The sequence below is a fragment of the Acanthopagrus latus genome, chromosome 14, assembly GCF_904848185.1.
Source record: "Acanthopagrus latus isolate v.2019 chromosome 14, fAcaLat1.1, whole genome shotgun sequence".
NCBI lineage: Eukaryota > Metazoa > Chordata > Actinopteri > Spariformes > Sparidae > Acanthopagrus > Acanthopagrus latus.
Window position 1 is genome coordinate 21,130,471 of NC_051052.1, and position 21,162 is coordinate 21,151,632.

The 21,162-nt window shown below is 45.6% G+C and overlaps 1 protein-coding gene and 1 long non-coding RNA gene across 2 annotated transcripts; one reads left to right on the top strand and one right to left on the bottom strand.

Annotated features, from left to right (window-relative positions):
* The first annotated feature begins 3,392 nt into the window (after positions 1-3,392).
* On the top strand, positions 3,393-7,287 carry LOC119032563. The gene is made up of 4 exons (XR_005078947.1): positions 3,393-3,655; positions 3,917-4,086; positions 4,283-5,350; positions 5,831-7,287. It is a non-coding gene; the product is annotated as an uncharacterized LOC119032563 (long non-coding RNA).
* A 1,980-nt stretch (positions 7,288-9,267) lies between these two features.
* kcna1b (potassium voltage-gated channel, shaker-related subfamily, member 1b) lies at positions 9,268-20,443 on the bottom strand. The gene is made up of 2 exons (XM_037121798.1): positions 19,875-20,443; positions 9,268-19,597 (listed from the first exon to the last, which is right to left on the bottom strand). The coding sequence occupies exon 2, from the start codon at positions 19,429-19,431 to the stop codon at positions 17,941-17,943; it is 1,491 nt and encodes a 496-aa protein (XP_036977693.1). The 5' UTR covers positions 19,432-19,597; positions 19,875-20,443; the 3' UTR covers positions 9,268-17,940.
* Between the last annotated feature and the right edge of the window lie 719 nt (positions 20,444-21,162).

The following is a 21,162-nucleotide window of genomic DNA, read 5'->3' on the forward strand; positions in this document are numbered from 1 at the left end:
GCTGAAACAAACACACACACACGCACAGAACTGTGTGTGTGTGTGTGTGTGTGTGTGTGTGTGTGTGTGTGTGTGAGCTGGTGGGCATCTGACCAACGTCCTCGAGTGATGTCACCTGAGTCAGTCTGAGGCTGAAATTAATCTGTTGATGTGCAGTTAGAAACAGGTGAGCTGCTCCTCTTCACCACTAGGAGGAGCTGTAACACACTGTCAGCAGGCTGGGATGCATTGTGGGTAATGTAGGCATCTGGTTTTTGACAAGGATTAAACCAGATGAAATCTCTGGTTCTGCTGCTTTGATTTGGTTTGATATAAAACTGTGGAGGACTTTTTAAAAGTGACATAAAGTTTCATCCTGGTCTCCTTCTCTTCCCTCCACACCTGTCCTGCATCAGCCTCGTTAGCCAATCAGCTCCTCACCTGTGTCTCCACCTGCCTCCACCTGCAGCTCCTCCCCTCATCAGCTGACTTTGTGTCTTTTGTTCAGTCCATCGCTCTGCCACCTGTTTCCATCAAGCATTCTGAAGAATATCACATCAGCAATGTTACGGACACGACAGAATGTGTTAAAAATTCCCTTTAATTAAAAAAATGAAGTTTATAGTTTTTATTCACTTGAGGTGGATTTATTTTTTTGTGAATCAGAGTTAAAGAGTTCAGCTCGTCTGCTGAAGTCTGCAGAGACAACACTGAGGTCAAACCAGGATCTTGATATTGATGATCTTGATATGATATTGATGATCTTGATGTGATATTGATGATCTTGATATGATATTGATGATCTTGATATGATATTGATCTGTAGTGCAGCTCTAACAGGCAGGTATGACCCGGTCGTCTGCATGTGATGGTGACAGGATGCACGCTGTGTTTTGATGGACACTTTTTTTTTGTGCTTTTTTGTTTGTTTGTTTATTTTTTGTTTGTTTGTTTGTTTGTTTGTGTGTTTGTTATTTGCCGCTGTGCATTGTGGGAGAGAAGTGCCCAGCAGGAGGAGGATGTCCTACTTTATCTCTCATTCTTTATCACAAATACGCCAATTCAAGGGAAACGGTAGTAAACGTGTCCTGGAGGCTGTGTCGGCCTCATTCTTCAAGACAGGACGAGCGACTCCTCTTTTTTTATTTCATTTTATTATCTGCTCATCTATCAATAGATAAACCCCGGGGCTCCTGGTCGTTGTTTCTCTCTCCTCCCTCAGATTTTTGACGTCTCCTCCTCTCATCCCTTCTCACCAGTTCACAGGTTACCATGGTGACACACAGTAGTGTTCGCCTGTTGCCAGGGCTCGTCTCCATGCGAGCGCAGCATCCCTCCCACGGCGATGTGATGGACTGTGTGTGTGTGTGTGTGTGTGTGTGTGTGTGTGTGTGTGTGTGTGTGTGTGTGTGTGTGTGTGTGTGTGTGTATCCCATAATGTTTGTTTCCAAGTGTGGTGCTGCGGTGGAGCCACAAGGTGGAGCTGGACACCTTCTGGATAACATCAGAGCTGCGGTAGAAGAAGGTGGTGTGTGTGTGTGTGTGTGTGTGTGTGTGTGTGTGTGTGTGTGTGTGTGTGTTTACAGATGTTTGTCACCCTCTCAGACAGATGTTGTGCAACTCATATGGAGCTTCTTATTCCTCTGTAGTTAAAATCCTGCCGTCCCTGTTCTGGGATTTGGTGAGTTTCAGGTTGTGACCCGCCGACGCCAAGCGGCATCCTGGGAGATCACAACGACCCAGAACACTGTGAAGAAGACTGAGGAGAGACTCTTTATTAACCTACAGAGGAAGAAGAAGAAGAAGAAGAAGAAGAAGAAGAAGAAGAAGAAGAAGAAGAAGAAGAAGAAGAAGAAGAAGAAGAAGTAGTTTGGTCTCTGTTAACCTAGCCACCGTTAGCAGCAGATAAACTTTCATTGAATTAGTAACACAACATCACCAGACTCCATTAACAAATGTGGTGATTTTCAGAGTTGTTGAGTTCAAACAAACTTTATAACGTAGTGAAACTGTGTCTCTGACAGATTCTGACTCATTGTGTCCTTGTTGTAAATTCAGCATTAAATGTTTCAGCTGAAGTTGTTTGTCTCCTTGTAAAAAGTGTCAGTTTGTGGCAGCATGTCTGTACCAGCCTGTCTGCTTCTGTGTCTAAAGTGCTAAAGTCTTACCTGCCAACATTGATCAGCTGTTTGAACACACTGTTTACACTGATTTCACCATTTACACTCCATTTATGTTCTGATTTGTTTTTGATTGAAACTATCACAAATAACCAAAAGCTCCAGTTCCATTAAAGCTTTGAGCTCTGTGAACAATTTAAATTAATGTGTTAACCGTCATTCTCCCTTTGTCTTATTTTCTTCCTATCTCATTTTTAAACTCTTATTTATTTGAATTCATTCGACTCTTTGGTTTTATTTCACCCTGTTTTCACCTTTTTGTTTTTGAGCTACAACACTAAATGAAAGTTTTAATTAATGATTATCAGATGATGATCGGTGTGCAGGACGCTTCCTCCTGCTCAGCCCTCTGTGAACTGGAGCAGCGTCTCCACATCATGACCTTCCTGAGCCGAACACTCCTCGTCCTCGCTGACTGACATTAAGCTGACACCAGTCCGTTCTGCTCGTCCGTCCTCCAAAGACGATTCTCCGAACTGTCCTTTTGTCCCGAAGACTCGTTTTGACGTATTATTCACAGCTTCTATTTTTAGCATCCTGTCTCCGGCCTTAAAAGGCAGCCCAATCCTTACAGTATGTGCACTTACACAAGCAGAAAGCCAGTATCCGCTGTCAGTGTGTATTAAAGACACGTCGTCCCGTCCTGTGGAAGGCCTCGCTGCAGGGCAGTGAGCCTGTGTGTGACGAAAGCAATGAAAACAAACCAGAGACAGAACAAACCAACAAAGGGTAAGGGGCAGGGTTATGTAAATGATGCAAAGCCTGGCAGCCCGGAGGACGAGGTGGAAGAGGAGGAAGAGGAAGTTTTCATAACGTGGTCTTTACAACAGAGCCGACGCTCCGGGCGTCAACAGCAGCAGTGTGTTCTGGAATTACTCGCACACTGACTTCACCTTTTATTCACGACTGAAATGACTTTTATCAGCGGCGTGCTGTGGCGTCGCAGCGTCTGAAAGTCTGCCTGCATGTTTGTGTTTCCACCTGCTCTTCACTTCCTTCATACCGACGAGCCACCAGACGTCACCCAGAGGTGTCTGAGGAGAAGGAGGCCCAGAGAGAAGAGGGAGCAGTGGTCGCCATCTTGGCGGCGTCTTGACTCCGCCCCTCAGTAAAACTCCCTCTCATCACAGGCTCTGACTCCACCTGCCATATGTCAACAAAATACAGGTAGAGAGGCAGAGTCTGGGTGGAGCTGAAGGAGAGAAGAAGAAGAATGAAGCCTGGTTACTGAAACACACACATGACAGGAAGCCACCAAGCTAGCTAAGGCTAACAAGCTAGCTAAGGCTAACAAGCTAGAAAACACACAGATAGAAAAGTGGGCTGACATTTCACATTTCACTGAGGGTCAATTAATTTTGTTTCTGGACCAGTTTGAGCTCACGGGCCGCCGTGTTCTGACCCGGCGCTGAGCACCCAGTACCCTGTGGAGCCTGCTGGTACTGTGTGTTGACACCAGAGCTGAGTGAGCTCCGTGTGGTCGCGTGCCCAGCTCAGTAAGTACCTCTTGGGTTTGTTTTCCTGCTTGCTTTAACTGTGGAGTGCCACACACACACACACACACACACACACACACACACACACACACACACACACACACTCGTCTCAGGTGACAGAATCAGCTGTCGGGTTTTGCACTTTGCACCTTGTAACTGAGGAGTGTGAGCGGCGGCTTGTGTCAGTGTGTTGACTGCAGCTCTGCATCATCCATCATTTACAGGCTGCTTACAGAGCTTTGTTTGGTATCAATCATTTAGTCCTGTTGTTCCCGAGCCAGCAGAGTGGATCCCTGCTGGGTGGCAGAACCAGACCAACACTGTGAGGAGAGGCGTCTGCTGGACCGAGCCGATGACAGAAGCTCTTCCTTCCTGCTACAGTTACCTGAGTTACCTGTCTAAATGTTAGTTTACCCCAAAACATGTTGGAGGTAATGTGCAGCAAAAGTAATGTGTTACAGTAATAAATTACTCTGAGCAGCTTCAGAAGGACTAACGGGCCTTCAGGGGTCCAACAGTGTACACATGCTAACAGCTAACAAGCTATACGTTTAACATGTAAACTGAACAGTTCTGATGAGTTCTGAGAAGGAAGATAAATTCTGAGCTCTGTTAACATTGTCACAGTGACTGACCTCCGACCTGCAGAGGAGCTGACAGGACTACATTTCCCAGCAGCCATCAGTGGACTCCATCCACGTTCCTGGTGTGTCTGAACCTGAGCGGCTGGTCTTTGGGTCGACACCCCTCCTCCCCGTCCTCAGATCAGATTAGTGCAGCTGAGAGGGGATTTGGGATGCTACACTTCGTGGAGGCGACCCGCTGACAGCCGTCACGCTCATCACCAGCGTCACGTAAAAATGTGTCATCTGCAAAGCTGTTTTAAGGCCGGAAGCAGACAAATGTTTATCATGAAGCAAGACAGGAACATAAGAGCAGCACAAGACACGGCTCGATTTACAAAAAATAAAATCAGACCTGCCCTGAAAAGATTTAATGTTGCTGCTATAAATAATGTTAAATGGGGATGAGGGGGAGGAGCAAGACGAAGAGGGAGGAGCAAGACAAAGAGCGAGGAGGCGGGGCAAGGGACCTCTGCTGTGAGACCCGGCAGCTCTCAGTCCTCCAGAACCAGCACCGGGTCTTGACTGAGGACCAGAACTGTGCGATAACATTAGCAGAGCGTCGCAGCTGCTCTGGAGTTCACTCTGCAGAACATCTGGGAGGTTCTAGCCGCTGACAGAACCGACACGGCTCCACGTTAGACAACATCTCATCTGGTCGTATTAAAACGACTGCAGTCAAAATAACAAACCTCGACCTGTAACACTGCAGGTGCTTGAGACAAAACGTGGAGCTGAAAGAAGCTAAAACACCGTGTATGAGGTCCAAACAGTGACTGAACCAGCGCCTGTGCAATGGATCCTGGGGTTCTGTACGCTGCTCTCCTCTTACAGACTGGTACAGTAGAGCAGCTCACTCAAGACAGAACACATGTGAATATTTTATAACTCGTATGATACAAGAAGGAAACGGGACACCGGGCTGAGCCGGGCTGAGCCGGGCTCGCAGGGTTTCCTCATTTCAAGAGTCTGTTTAAGTGCAAGTGAAGAGGAGAAACCTGCAGGCCCGGTGGACCAGCGCCTGTTCAGAACTCTGCTCTGAGCCTCAGCGTGTGACGCACATCTCTGCCAGGTGAGGTTTTTAAAAAGTCAGCAGCAATAAGAAGGAAGTCCCAATAATGAGATAAAAACTCAGAATCATGAGGTCAGAAGTCGTGATTGTGAGCTGAAAATGTAAAACTGAGATAAAACGTCATAATTTTGACGTTGAAAAGTCCAAACTCTGAAACTAAACTGTCAGATTATCAGATAAAAAGTCCTGTAGTCTGATTATTAATCCAGCCGGACGTCTCCATCTGATCTGCAGACCACAGCCGCCTTACTGCAGCCTTAAGACCTTTTTTCTACTGTAATTTATATTTTTCATAATAAAGTCGTCTTTGACTCGGTCCAGTTCTGCGGTTCTGTCCTGTAGTGAAGCAGCTGGTGGTTGAAGTCAGTCACTGAAGGTCGCTGGAGTTCATGTAAACGTAGATTTCAGGACGTCTGACGCCTCCAGAACACGATTCATTATCTGTTTCTAATCATGTAAAATGTGCCCGTTTCTCTGCAGCACAGGACATCAGAGAGAACCGGGACGGTTCAGAGCTGCAGAGATTCTGCTGCTTCTGGTCTCGTCATGCTGTGAGTCCATATGGACGCTGGTGTTGGCGCTCAGAGCTCTGTGTCAGCAGACAGAGGAAGAGACGACACGAGCCAACTGTCCTCTGCTGCGTGAGGCCGTCTGGAGCTCAGTGTCGAAGGAAAAAGCTTGCCCGGCTCGGCTCGGCTCGGCCCGGCTCGGCCCGGCTCACCTCCCTCTCTGCCTGAATAGACTAGTGGAGGTTCAGGTACGAGCTGGAAGGCTCCAGTGGAAAATGAATCTGGAGGAGACAGTGGGGCTGTTAGGTTAGCATGTCTGTCTGTCTGCATGAGAGGGAGGGAGACATGTGTGTTATCCATCAGCTGTCTCAGGTGGATGACGATCAGAGGCTTCACTTCTCTCTATAGCAGCTCTGTGTTAGCTCCTGTCTCTTTAAGGCCCCTCCCCCTCTGCTCTGATTGGTCAGCTCACACGCACCTGAGCCAGCCCAGCTAACAGCAACAACACCAGCTGTGCTAACTCAAGTTTTACATGACAAACTTGTTGAAATTATGCAGATGTGTGACATGATGACAGTGTGATGTCACAAAGTAACAGAATTAAAGGCGGGACTACCAACGAGGCGTTCAGGAGCACTGTTTTCTGTGGGAGAGACAAGCTTCTTCTTTCAGTTATTCATCCGGACTGAAGGTTCTGGAACCGGTCCAGTGGATCACCTCAGCTGGCAGCCAACAGCTAATAATTCACATGTGAACAATCAAAAGTACACGTGTGTAAAAATGTAAACTTCACCTGTAAACATGATTCATTGTAACATGTTAAAGGTTTAATTTCACTTGTAACAAAATCATTTCTCATGTGGAATATTAAACCTTTAACATCAAAATCTTAATCATATGTAAAAATAAATAAAAAACAACCACTTGTGAAAATGTCCAGTAAAGAATACGTGAAAATGTCAAATTTTAAATCACTTTTTTGTTTCCACTTGTGTAAATATGTGAAACATAAAGACGTCCAGTCGATGACGAGCAGATCATTTCTACGTTCCTCTGTTTTCCCTCTTCTTCCTCCTCTTCCTCCTCTTCGTCTCCGTCTCTTCTTCTTCGTTGTTTTTCCTCGCTGTGCGTCCACCCACACTAACCCAGCATGCTCTCTGCCCCGGGCTGCCTCTCGTCTCCATACATACAGGAGCAGTTGACTGTTTGCTGCAGCGCTCGGCGGCCTCGCTGTGATTCATGAACACACAATAAACTGTTTCTTATAAAAAACGGTGGAGGAAGTAGTGTCAGAAAAAAACAGCAGGATTTACATCCAGAGAGACGAGGAGCTGCAGCCCGTCGGTTAAAGGAGCAGTCCGACTGTTCATCAGCGTCAGACGAGAGGTCTGAGAGTCAGCAGTGAGTCTGAGATGGAGGACGGTCCACAGCGTGGTTACAATCAGATGTATGGCGCCAGCAATGAAAATGGCCGCCAGTTGGTTTTATGTATGTGACTAAAGCCTCTACAGGAAGACGAGCGGGTCAGAAGTCTTCTTCTGCTCTCGCTGAGTTTGAGAAACATCTGTTTAATCAAAGCGCGCTCTTCACCTGTGGAGACGGTGATGACGTCACACAGGGCAGAGCCGGCAGTGAGCTGTGATTGGTCAGGGATCAACGTGCAGTCTCTCACGGCGAGACGATGTCATAATGCGACGCAGCGACCATCGTGACCACACGGCGAGTCTCAGGGTCTGATGAGACGCGGCTGATGTCACAGTGTCGATACTTCGCTCCACCTCAGCACGATTCAAATATCGCTCAGCATCACCGGGAGGAAACGCTGTGATCCATCGGCCGGACGTTATGAGTCACCGTGTTACGTGACGGGCTCAGTGTACAAGAGACGTTTGGACGCCATCTCTGAGGCTCTAATGCAGCTCTCAGTGTGGTTATGTTGTGCTGTGTTGTGTTGTGTTGTGTTGTGTGTAGTTGGAGCCGCTACAGACGCTGCTGAGAGTCGTATTCTTAGCTGGGTAAGAATAGCTCCTCTGTGACTCAGATGGTTCTCTGCAGCCCACAGAGTATCTACAGAGTCTCTACAGTCTGTACTGCAGCAGGACGCCGCCGCCCAAACACACAGCGAGACCATGAAGCAGGACGCTGCGTCCAAAATATCTTCTTTGTCCGTCTTCTTACTTTGTTTCCTCTCATCGACCTGACTTCCTGTTTGCCTTCTGCTCCTTTTATATTCTTCTGAACCAGCACCAGTCTCTAGTTTATTCATCGGCACTCGTCAGCTGTTGTTGTTCAGGCCGACTGAAGGAATCACATGTGAAGAAGCAGCACCATCAGGGCGTCTGGTGTGACGTTTAAAAGAACTTATTTCACATCTTAAACATCTTCAGAAACACATTTCACTTTCCAAACCAGCCGCCATGTTGGTTCAGCTCGTCCAATCAGGTGCGTGGTTCTCGGGGGGGTCAAATGACGCTCCTGTGGACAGGAACCATGAGGACGACAGCCCTCTGATTGGCTGCCAGCTTGTGTCAGTAAAAACACAATAAGTGAAAATCAAATGTGGACACGAGGAAAACAAAACATGCTGAATTTTCACTGCAGCTCAAAGGAATATTAAATGAACCCGTTACGTTTGTACTTCCTGCTCCAGTGTTTCCGTCACGTGAACATAAACGCTGCTCGGCGGCTCGTCTGACACTCGGAGCTGCTTCACATGCCGGACTATTTTAGAGAGGTCACATCTGAACGAGCTGCTGCTGGACCGCGACGAGTTTCTGTTTGTTCCTGCAGTTTGACTTTACGCGTGTCCTGGACTGAAAACAGCAGGCAGGAGAAACTCTGGGAGAAATAATAATAATAATAATAATAATAATAATAATAGGAGGAGGAAACTAACAAATTCATAAGGGACAGGATTTAATCTTTAAATCAAGTCTAGAGAGAAATAATCACTCATACCTCGTTTCAGAGAGTCACGAATATTTACGTATTGTTACTGTTTTATTCAATCAAGACTTCAGCTGAACAAAGGTGTAAATCTGGTCTGAGATCAGGTTGTGATGTGTTCTCTCCTGCAGACTGTGGTCACAGCAGACGAGCTGAACTGTTCTGAGGACGACGACACTTCATCTGACTTTATATCATCAGGAGGAGAAGATGAGAAATCTTCACATAAGAAGCTCCTCACACGTGCAGAACTTGCCTTAGAAAGTTATTATTTTAAGTTTAATTCAGTGTCAAAGGGATCCAGTGATAGTTGTCTGCACATCCACAGGTTCACTGCTAACAGGAAGTGCTAACAACTAATTCTGCAAAGATTTAATGGAGTTTTAAAGTGTTTGGGTTTTTCCACCTGAGGTGAGGAACCTTCAACTGCTCGAACGTTACAAATAAAAGCAAACACAGACGTATCTTTCAAAATTTATTGAAACTGTTGTAATATGATGAGATCAGAATGGACATAAATCGTCGACTAACCTTGCATAGGTTACAGACTATGCCTCACCAACCAATGACAAACATTGCATACTGCAGCGAGAACTCAGACGAAACAGAAGCTCAAATTAAAAAAGAACCGACGTGGTGCAATCTGAACGACTGCAGGGTTCAGGGAGGATCTCGACCGCCCAGTGGAGAGTATTTTCATCTTTTGATATTTTGTTATGACGTCTCCGGCACCGGGACTTTAAGTCATCGTGGTCAGGATGAGACTTTGGCTTATGATTGTGATTAAGGACGAGAGGGGACACGAACTACCGCTAATGACAAACCTCGTTAGTCCCAAAGTAACCAGTCATCCCTCTGAAAACACAACGTTTTAAATCATGACGAGAGAACAAATGTTGTGATGTTTATAATAAATAATAATAATAATAATAATAATAATAATAATAATAATAATAATGTTTGTTTGAGTTCAAATATTCCACTAGTATTAATTCATGTGAGTGATCATGCAGCTCTCTCTGTCACATGATGACACTTCATTATCACCATCAACATCATCATCATCATCATCATCATCACCATCATCATCACCATCATCATCACTCGTGTCAAGGCTTTTTAGATCACATCCCTATGAACACAGTCACTGATGCAGAGTTTCTCAACCTGTTTATTTTTAGCTTGACTTTGGTTTGACATGTCTTTGTGGACTGAATTCCTCGGGGATCTTTGAACGGTAAAAATAGTCCTCGGAACCTGATGATGTGTCGTTGTTTTCATTTTAGATCATAAATATCATTTACAGGCTCGAAATCTGTGGAAATATTCCAGGTTGACGGCAGCTAATTATACAGTGAAGCTGCCTGAAGGATCCAGTGTCCATCAGCCTCGGATTGTCTTGTCAATAAACCATCATTTTGATTACAAATTGATCTGATAGCCTTCAATTATTAACAACAACATACAACCCATATTTACGTTTCCTGTTGGCGGCGACCTCTAGTGCACAGAGCGATTGTTACAGCAGCAAAGGAGGAAGGCAGGTGATGTAGTATAAAGAGCTGCAGAGGGAGGAGAACGAAGGTGGATGAGGACTCTCGACAGGAGGCCACTGCTCCCATGTAAACAACAACTACTGTTTTTATACTTTCACATACGTGAATAACTGAAGTAAGATACGTTCACTGTCGATGGTCCGAGGTTAATCAGAAAAACAAGCTAATAAGTCGTATGTGCAAGTGCGTTACGATCCAGATTCACTGGCCTTGTTAGGCGGCGACCTCTAGTGGCCGTAGTGGTTCTAACAGCAGCAAAGGAGGAAGTCAAGCAGAGGCAGAACTCGTGTATGTAGTTATGTTAGTTATTTAAACCCAAACCACCAGATTTCAAGAACCTACGAAATAGTTTTGTTACCTGAAGAGAATGAAACTGTGAGAGTATGATGACAGTTCAGTACGGCTGTTACTGGTACAAGACAACAGCCATGTTGTTTTAACAGGCTGATAATCATCCTGTTTCCTCGTTGAGGTATGAAGATGAGGCAGCTTAGAATCCTGATTTATGTTTCCGGTTTGGCAGTGACCTCTAGTGGCCATATTGGTTACTACAGCAGCAAAGGAGGAAGTCAGGAGGTCACTTTTAACTTACAAATGAGGATAATTAACATTGTTATTTTCACCCAAACCATAATGTTTACCTGAACCGAACCAAAGAGTGACGACGGTATGAGGGAGGTCTGGAACATTTATCACTGATTTAACTGTTTGTTTTGGGTTCAGCACCAGAACCACACGGTTAGGTTCAGGAAAACTTCTTGTTTTGGTTGAATAGAACTCGTTCAGCTGCATAACGTTAAAAAATTGTCGATTTCGTCTCACGTTTCCGCGGTAGACGTCTCACCCTCGCAGCATTACTGCCCACACTGGAGTGGTATCATCGCCTGTTATGTTGGACTCAAAACACCAACAAGGAAATCAATTTAAGAAATCCTCCCACTTCTTCAGCCAAACCAGCAAATACTGGGTAGATTTATGTTAAGCTACGACAGGTAAGCTTCATCTTTTGTTGACCGTGGCGCCCCCTGTGGACAAGAGATGGTGACGGCGCTGTCGGACTACACAGCAGCTTCCTTCAGCTCGTCCTCGGATGGATTATCTAAACTGTCATTAACTTCTTTCTGAACAAATCAATAGACTCTGATTCAGATGATTGATTCATTTTACTGGTCAGTGATCTGTCGTAAAGGGCACAGAGGTTCAGAAGAACAGAAATCATGCAATACTGTCAGTTTAAAGCTGCACATAAGTGACGTGTGACGTGACAGGTGAAAAATAAAATCACACAAAAATCTGTGGAGGTTGAGAAACTCTGCGTTTGTGGCTTAACATCAGCCTGCGAAACAGATCACAGGAGAATCAAAACCAAAATATTTCCCAGATGTCCTGAAAACAACAGATTAATCAGAACTGGTTGATCAATCACATAATCGGCAGTAATTAACATTTTGGACTTGGCAGTTGGAAGCTTGAAAACTAAAAATCATATGAACTTTATTTTGGAAGGGAAAGGCGTCGATCGTCCTCGTTACTGCAGACAGAAACAACGTTTTGTGAAGGAACAATCTGGAAAATGTTCTTTGTTTTCCGTCTGTCGAGCTGCTCTGATGATGTGAAAACAACAAACTATAAAACATCTTTTGGTCCCTTCATGGTGCAGATAGATCTCAGACATTTGGCCTAAAACACGACAGATATGAACAAACAGGAGTTGAAAACCACGACACTACCAAACTACCCTGATGTTGCTTTTAATCACTAATCTTAAACATCTGTCAAGAAAATATAGGATTTTATTTATTTTTTTTATGTGATTTCATTCTTTTAAAAAGAAAAAAGAAAAACAAGTTGTGAGATTTGTAATCGTTGCCTCCGTTGGAGCGACTGCATGTTCGACATGAAGCACCTCTGAAGCGTTGGTTTTTGTTTTTCATCTGACTGAAACTTTAATTAAAGGGATTTATTTTGTTCTTCGTTCGACGGCAATTTTGTTCAACGAGCCTCAGACAAGCTGTCGATGACACACAGACACACAGGAAACCTCCAGGAAACACGTCGTCCAGCACAGACGGACTTTTCTAACTTTTGCAATCAAAGATATTTGTCTTAATTTCTTATTTCAGTGAGCAAATTGTAACTTTTACACTCAAGATAACTCCTGGGAGTAAAGCTGCTGATACTCATGTACACGAGTATTATCCATAATTTGGATAAAAGACACAGCTCAGATTTAAAAGACCACTTGGTGTCTAATTAATCCTAAAGCAGCACAACCAGACTCACAACATGTGGGATCTGTTCAGGTCCTGCTGACCTCTGAATACAAGTAATTAACTGAGGTTTTAAAGGTACCGTTCACCCAAACAGGTGCTTTGCAGCAGTCCTGACGAGCAGCTCGACCTCTGAGACGAGGTGTAAAGTGAGAACACCTGTGCTCGGCTGCTCAGGTGTTTTATAAGCGCAAACACACATCGACCCTGATGAGATTCAGCTCCAAGTCTCCACAGTCGCAGGAAGTCATTTTCAAGTGTGAAATTTGCCGACGAGTCTGCAGAGTTTTCATCCCGAAACCAAATCCCTCCGCTGCTGATTTCACTTCTGAGCTGTCAGAAAATAAAAACCTGCAGACTCTTACGTAACTAAACCTCCTGACTCAGACGAGGCTGCTGCTGCTGAGCTGCATGTTTGGAGGAGATGTTTCCTCAAACTGAACAAACGTCACACTGTTCATCACTGCAGACCCTCTAAACTGAAACACCCTGAATGATTGAACACAGCAGAGAGTTTCGTTAAGGTGCCACATTAGTTTTGTTTGATTTCAACAAACTAGATACAACAACATGAAGGTTTATTGTTGTAAAAGCTTCATGTGTTGCTGTGAAAAACACAGATCCAGAAAAGCAGCTCTAGTTAGCAGCAGCTAGCAGTTACTCTGGGGACCAAATGTTATAAGGGACACCGTTAAACATGTCAGTGACGGTCAGTCAAAGGTTTTGGGACTGTAGCACTACGGAAGCCTTGAGGGCCAAATTGGAAAAAAAAAATATAAAGGACTTAATTTATCCTCACAAAACAAGCTTTGTTTTCCTGAGATATCAAGATGAATGAACCTGTTGTCACTAGAAAACAAATGTGTGTTACAGCAGTCATGATGGAAACACCTTCAGATCACACCAACAGGTAAAACATTCAGATGTTCATATGAAGTTGTTTTCGCTCACGTTATCTCGTTATCTCAGGAAAACATTTGTAATTCCATGTATAACTTCAGATCTCGAGACAGAAAAAAAAGGATTGTACTCGTCATGACGGAACAAGATGGAGGACGTCATGTTCGACCCGCGTGTGTTCAGGAGAGGAAACAGTTGACGCGTCTTCCTGCCTCTCACGGCTTCCGTACGCCACCATTTTCATCTTAACAACAGCAGAGAGGAAACAGTTTGGGCTCCGCGGCTTGTAAGTTACACTCACTATTTGTTTTTAGGTGTCACATAATTTGTTGGAGTGTCGCCTCGCGGTCGAGTCTAAGTGTCAACACTGAGCGAGGAGGGAATGTGTGGGGGTGAGAGCAGATCTGCTGATCGTTACGTGATGATTCATCACTTGCAGCTGTCATTGTGACTGAATTTTGAGAACAAACTGCAGAACAGAACCGAGTCCTGCGTCGTGCACACTGTGTCCAGATCTTTCTGCTCTTCTCTCTACTTGTTTTTCAATCATTCAGACTCAATAATGGGTCCACGTGTTGACATTTCCCTCCTGAAAACACCACAGCAGAGAGGCCATGTGCTCCCTCCTCTGAGCAACACCACCGCAGCAGCAGCAGCAGCAGCAGCAGCAGCAGCAGCCATTTTGCTGGCATGCAGAGTGACTAATGCCTGTGGTTACGTTCAGATGATGCTGAGTTGCTGGCTGCTCTGCAGAGGAAACACCGACTGCTTCCACTGTGGTCAGATTCATCATTATCTCTCTAAATCCACAACTCCCAGCCAGAGGAAACATTTATTCTGCTCGTAATTTCTCCCCAATTTCCTCAGACTCAATTATCCAAACACTGAGAACATGTTGGATTATTTAAGCCTTAATAAAGCATAAAAAATGGTCCGGTCAGTACTGTGAGACGACGTGTGAGGCTCATTATTTCTACATTTTCACAGAACAGATTGGTTTTATAATGTGCAGATCTGCTCTATCTTTATCGGCAGTGATTTCTCTTTTCTTTTTGTTTTGGTCCCAGGAATCAGAGAGCAGCAGTGTCTCTGATATGAAGTGATAGAGTCCTCAGAAAGGTTTCCACTGCAGTCGGAGCTGTAGCTTTAAATACTGACGTTGTGTCTCTGGAGGTTTTTGCAACCTGTCCATATGTCTGTATATAAGTGGTAAATCCATGAGGTGATCGTGAGGCTGTTTATTGATCCAACCAGCCTCAAAACACCACTTTTCATCTTGAAAGACACTCGAGGACTCGACCTCAGTGCAGCTGCAGCTCAGTCTGCTGATGTTCTGCATCTGTATCTCTGCGAGAAACTGAAAATAATGAGCCTCATGATAATGCATCTGATCTACATTACTGATATCAGTTTTCTGTTTCTGGTATTTTTTAAGTGTTATTCTCATAATTGTGCTGCTAGCTTTGCAGGCGAAACAAGATCCGGCCACATTATCAGCAGCACAAACCTCTTAAAGTCTCCAAGTAAACTACATTTTTTGCATTTATCACCGTACAAATGTCTCCAAGTCCACAGCTTAAGTAGTGCTAAACACCAGTTAGCCTCCTGCATCAGCAGCTGTTGCTAACTGTTCCAATCACTACGCAGACAAGAAGCTTCATCAAACAGAGGAAAGTTCAAATCATTATGATGACCTTTAAGTCACACATCATAGATCCTAGCAGCTAGCTTTGTTAGCCACCTGACTGCCTCTGCAGTTAGTTTCCATGTGTTTAGCCTCAGATGCTTTCATTTGGATTTGGAGACAAGTAGTTGGTTGCCTGAATAACCAGACAGTTTCGTTAGCTGACAAACTGACTCATCAGTCGAGCCCTATGTAGTTAGCTAACCCAGGAAGCTAACATGTTTGTGGATTTAGAGACATTTGAATGAGAAGGCTAGATTGCCGCCTAGCTAACCAGACAGCTAGCTTGGTTAGCCGTCATGTTGCCCCATGAGTAGATCAGAAAAGACACAGTTTTGAGAATAACACCTGAAATACTGAGACGTTCTGTGATGGAGGTCAAACTGAAGCACCTGCAGAGGTACGACAGAGGAAACAACCTTTGTTTTATCTCCTCTGTCTTTAAAATACGTAACGCAGCCGTGTGTCATCAACCGTCGTCACGCGAGGCCCCAGGAGGAGGAATATATATTCATATCTTTATCCAAACACATCTGTTTGCAAGCCTCTTGTCTCCAGATGTGCAGGGAGCAGTGCATCTTCATGGCAGGAAGTTAAGCTGCACATCATTAAGCTCTTCGCTGTCTTTTTGTAACGGGAGGCACTTTAATCAATTCTAGAATGAGACGGGGTTCAAGGCACTAGAAACTAATTCTTTAGAATATATCTATGAAATTTGTTAAATATTTCTGCTTTCCTTCTTGAAACTTCTTGTGTTTTTTTTGTTTTTTTTTTAAGTCAAATGCAAGAAAGAAAAAAAAATCGGGGGTCACAAATCACATAAAATGATCCCATGCACTCCGTCGTCAAAGATCAAAGCTTCAGATAAATGAAAAGGACGATGGAATTTCAGAAATGTCTTTTTTTTTTAAAGAGATCGTCGTTTACGTCTCTTCCTCTTTTTTCTTTTGTTTTTTTCAGCAGATTTGTCCCCTTCAGCAGTTAGCGCCTTCATCATGCACCGTATCCTGACGTTAGCTTGACAACAATGAGGAGAATCATCATCATCATCATCATCCTCATCCCACAGCTCCCGAGGTCCCTCCACAACTGCAAGCAATTTAATACTGTTGTCATGCATTGAGTATACGTAGCTATACCATAGCTAATTAGGCCATAATGCTTTAGTATTTTTGACATGCCATGATCTTCGAAAAAAGAAGAGTTCCTGTTCCCTTAATGCTTTTTTTTTAACATTCAACACTTAAATGCTCCAAAATAATTTAAACAATAAATAAATAGCCAGTGCACTTTTGGTGAAAACAAATGAGAGAAAAAATTCCCAGGAGGAGAAAAGATGAGAGGTCAAAGAAGGAGAAGATGTAAAAAATAAGAATGAGGTAACGTCTTGTGCATGCCGATATAAGAGAGAAGAGAGTCTCCACATGCTTTTATATAAAGGAGTTGTTGCGTGGCGTCGAACGGGGAACCGCCAGTCGGTCTGTAGCAGCAGATAATCCTCCACGAGGCTCGGCACGCTTCCTGTTCGCTTCTGATAAGGTGCCTGGAAAAAAACTTCGATCCACGTCTGCCGTTGAGTTTTTCCAAAGTGTCCCTGGATGTGCCGCAGAGTGAAAACACGCCAGAACTTCCAACTGTAATCCATCCGAGTGTGATTCTGCAGGAAGTCGTCCGCCGGCCCGATCAAACCTCAGCTGGGTTCTGTACTTTGTTTTTTTTCCTGAAAGTTGAGTCTGTTGCTCAGTCGGAGGTGTCAGGGAGAGTTTTTGATAAATTCCTGTGTGGGATTAATAAATCGTGTCCCTTTATTTCCTTCAGTTTGTTAATCTAAATCTTTTCTGTTTGTATTTACTCGTATCTTACACACTTCTGTTATTCTTTAGAGAAGATGCTTCACAGTCTCAGATAATCTGTCCTCTCACTTACTTTGCTCCTTTCCGTCTCTCTCCTGTTACAAAATAAACTCCAGAACAAGATTCACTTTATTAATCAGCTCATCTGAGTTCATCAGAGACAAACTGGAGTTTCTAAAATTTGCACTTAAGACACGATGAAGACGACGATGCTGAAGCAAAGTAAAGATGACTGAAAGAGTTGCACTGCTGAGGTATCCAGAAATCACTGTTTCCTACATTACCCACAATGCAATCCAACGAGAACTACAATAATGTCTGTTGTTGGCCCTTTCTTTAGGTAAAGACTTGCAAATTTGGATTAAGAGATCAAGACAGTCTTAACTGCTGCACCAACACCTAATAGTTCCCATGATGCAACTCAGCGGTGTCTTTTAATAGACTCTCCCTGCCTGGTGGACGCCCACATCTTTCAAACTGAACACCTCCGGTTTGTGACACGGGCTTTTCTGTCGTCTCTGTGCCAAAACTAACAGAAGACGACGGCTCTGATGATGATCTGGTGCACAGCAACAAGGAAACAAAAACCTGTGAGCTTCATGTGTTGGATTAATAATTAAAAAACGTCTAAAATCAGTCAGTAATTTATCAAAAACGTCCCCCGACACCTGCTGATCCGTGAACTATTGCCGAACAACTCCGTCGTTGTGTTTTCATGATGTAACTGAGCCTCTATTTTTTTTATAAAGTGACCATGTGTGCCTCTTTGAGTATTCACACATGTTTGAATGCAAAAGAAGATTAAAATGCACCAATGAAGATAAAGCATCCAGACGTTTCTACATATTTACACCGGCGTGTCGGTCGCTGCCTCACACGTCGGTCAGCAGCTTCGCCTTGTTCACACAGTTCTGGCTGGGCGCCGTGCAGTTGGCAGTCCTGAGGTTCGCCTCCCTAAAGTTGTCGATGCTGTTGTTCATGTCCTCGTCTATCTCCATGTACTCCGACTTGCTGACCACCGAGGAGCTGCGGCGGCTCGAGTTGCTCTCCGACGCCAAGTTCTGGTTGCTGACGTTGAGCAGCTGGGCCTGCTCCTCGCCCTCCGTCTCCCGGTGGTAGAAGTAGTTGAAGTTGGACACGATGACGGGAACGGGCAGCGCGATGGTCAACACTCCGGCGATGGCGCAAAGCGAGCCCACGATCTTCCCCCCGATGGTCACGGGGTACATGTCCCCGTAGCCGACGGTCGTCATGGACACCACGGCCCACCAGAAAGCATCCGGGATGCTGGTGAAGAACGACTCCTTCTCCTCGGCCTCGGCGAAGTAGACGGCGCTGGAGAACAAAATCACGCCGATGAAGAGGAAGAAGATGAGCAAGCCCAGCTCTCGCATGCTCGCCTTGAGAGTTTGGCCCAAAATCTGGAGCCCCTTCGAATGTCGGGACAGTTTAAAGATCCTGAACACCCTCACCAGGCGGATTACCCTGAGAATAGCCAGAGACGTGGCCTGTTCCCCTCCTCCCTTCCCCTCCTTGTTGTCTTGGTCGTCAGCGAGCTCCGTTCCCAGCGTGATGAAGTACGGGATTATCGCCACGATATCAATCGAGTTCATCATGTTTTTAAAGAACGCCGCCTTGCTGGGACAAGCGAAAAACCGGACTATCAACTCAAAGGAAAACCAGATGATGCAGAGCGTCTCCACCACGAAGAAAGGGTCTGTGAGGACGTTCGGTTTGTAATACACCGTGATGTTCCCCACAATCTGCATCCGCTGGCTGGGATCCTCCTTCAGTTCTGGTAAAGTCTCCAAACAAAATATGACTATTGAAATAAGAATAACCATGACGGAGACGATGGCGATCCCCCGGGCCGGCCCCGAGCTCTCCGGGTGCTCGAAGAGGAGCCAGATCTGCCGCTGGAACTCCTTCTCCGGGAGGGGCCGCTCCTCTTCCCGGATAAATCCTTCGTCCTCTCGAAACTTCTCCATGGCCTCCACGCCAAGTTCGTAAAACTTTATCTCCTCTGAGAACATATCCAGCGGCACGTTGACCGGCCTTCTTAGCCGTCCACCGGACTGGTAATAATACAAGATGGCGTCGAAACTCGGGCGATTCCGGTCAAAGAAGTACTCGTTTCTTAAGGGGTCGAAGTAGCGCATCCTCTTCTTGGGGTTCCCGAGGAGCGTCTCCGGGAACTGGGCCAGAGTCTTGAGCTGGGTCTCGAAGCGCAGACCCGAGATGTTAATGACCACCCGCTCGCAGCAGTCGTGGTCGTCGTGGTCGTCGTCGGGCGGGTACGGGTCCTGCGGGTGTCCCGGCAGGGTGGAGGTCTCGTCCATGTTTTCTGTCGACACCACGGTCATCCTTCCTGGTGGGACGAGGACAGGAAGAGGAGGCGGCGTGAAGGTGAGGAGCAGCAGGTCGGAGTGAAGAAGCCTCTACTGAGGCCGGTCGCTGTGCAGAGCCTCCGTCTCCATCATCATCCCCACCATCATCCTCCTCCTCTACAGCAAACGCTTCGTCCTTCACCTGCGAGAGGGCGAAACAAGCACAAGATGTCCGTTCACGTCACGTCTCAACACCCAAACATGCAGCGAGGATCCGTCATGCAGCACAGAACAGACGCTGCGCTGCATCTGCTGGATTTTTACCGCATACATCAGTATTCAAGTTTGCAGTCCTGCAGCTTCGTCTCTGCAGCACATCAGGACTCACACTCAGCAGCACAACACCACCTGTCACATGAAGCTGTCACACACTCACATGAACAAAGACTGATTGATTCAGGATCGATATATGAACGTACCTGAGCTGATCTGGAGGCAGCAGATCGTCCTCACCCTGCAGCACCTTCTCCTCCCAACTTGGGTTTAATACTGATATCGTTTTACAGGATCTCTGAAAAATTAATAGACTATGTTGTCTTGGTTAACATCCGTATCCTCTTGGTGTAGGTTTTCAGCGTCGAGCGGAGCAGCCCGCTGCAGGAGGAGGAGGAGGAGGAGGAGGAGGAGGAGGAGGCTTCAGTACCGCGGCTTGGCAGCGAAAATCCGGACTGAATATTTATCAAAATCATGCTGGAAACACGAGAGAAGACGTGAGGAACACACGAGAGAGAGGAGCGACACTGCAGCATCAGCAGAATGAAGACAGGAAGACCAGCTCTGTGTCTGTGTGTGTGTGTGTGTGTGTGTGTGTGCTGCGGTAAAATAAAAAAATAAAAAAAAAGGGAGAGAGACGCAGAAAAACAACGCGGAGGCTTCAGAGGGTGAAGCGGTGCGGTGCGGGATCCCGCACGGAGAAGAGGAGGGAGGCGGGACGTGCGGGTGATGCGGCTCTCCGGTGATTTGGAGGCATGTTGCGGGATTTTCATGAAGGAGAAGTGAGAGAGGAGGAGGGAGGAGGGAGGAGGAGGGAGGAGGAGGGAGGAGGGAGGAGGAGGGAGGAGGGAGGGAGGGAGGAGGGAGGAGGGTTTCGACGCAATGCAGACAGACTGTAAAACACAGTTGGCACTACAGTGTGTGTGTGTGTGTGTGTGTGTGTGTGTGTGTGTGTGTGTGTGTGTCAATAGATAACAGATGTATCGATCACCGTGCCGCTGCTGTGTTATATAAAGATCTGATCTGAGGTCAGACTGCAGGAATCTGCCGCTCAGTTTGCGACACTCAGCTCCGCGTGCCGGTGTAAATATGCCCGGTGTTGCTATGGTAACAGGGAGAAACCAGCAGGGAGGTGTTTGTTTGTTTGTTTGTTTGTTTGTTTGTTTGTTTGTTTGTTTGTTTGTTTGTTTGTTGGAGTCCTGAGTGAGACTCTGACAGGCTTCAGTGTGGAGGACGATCGATAGGTGATCAGTTGATCAGGTATGGAAGCCTGTTAGGGCCAAGAAACACACACACACACACACACACACACACACACACACACACACACAATAAATAAAGATGTATTGATTAGAAGTTGTTGGAAATCTCAGCAGGTTGAAATTTAGATTAAATTGAATGAATCCAATCCATTTTTTTTTATTAATCACATTGTTTAGATTTTTAGCAGCCGGGGAGTAAAAACTGATCTGTGGTCAGATTGCGACACAGTTC

Bases quoted from the DNA above. Each gene is read 5' to 3' on its own strand.
- kcna1b (XM_037121798.1), bottom strand. From the start codon at position 19,431: ATGACCGTGGTGTCGACAGAAAACATGGACGAGACCTCCACCCTGCCG.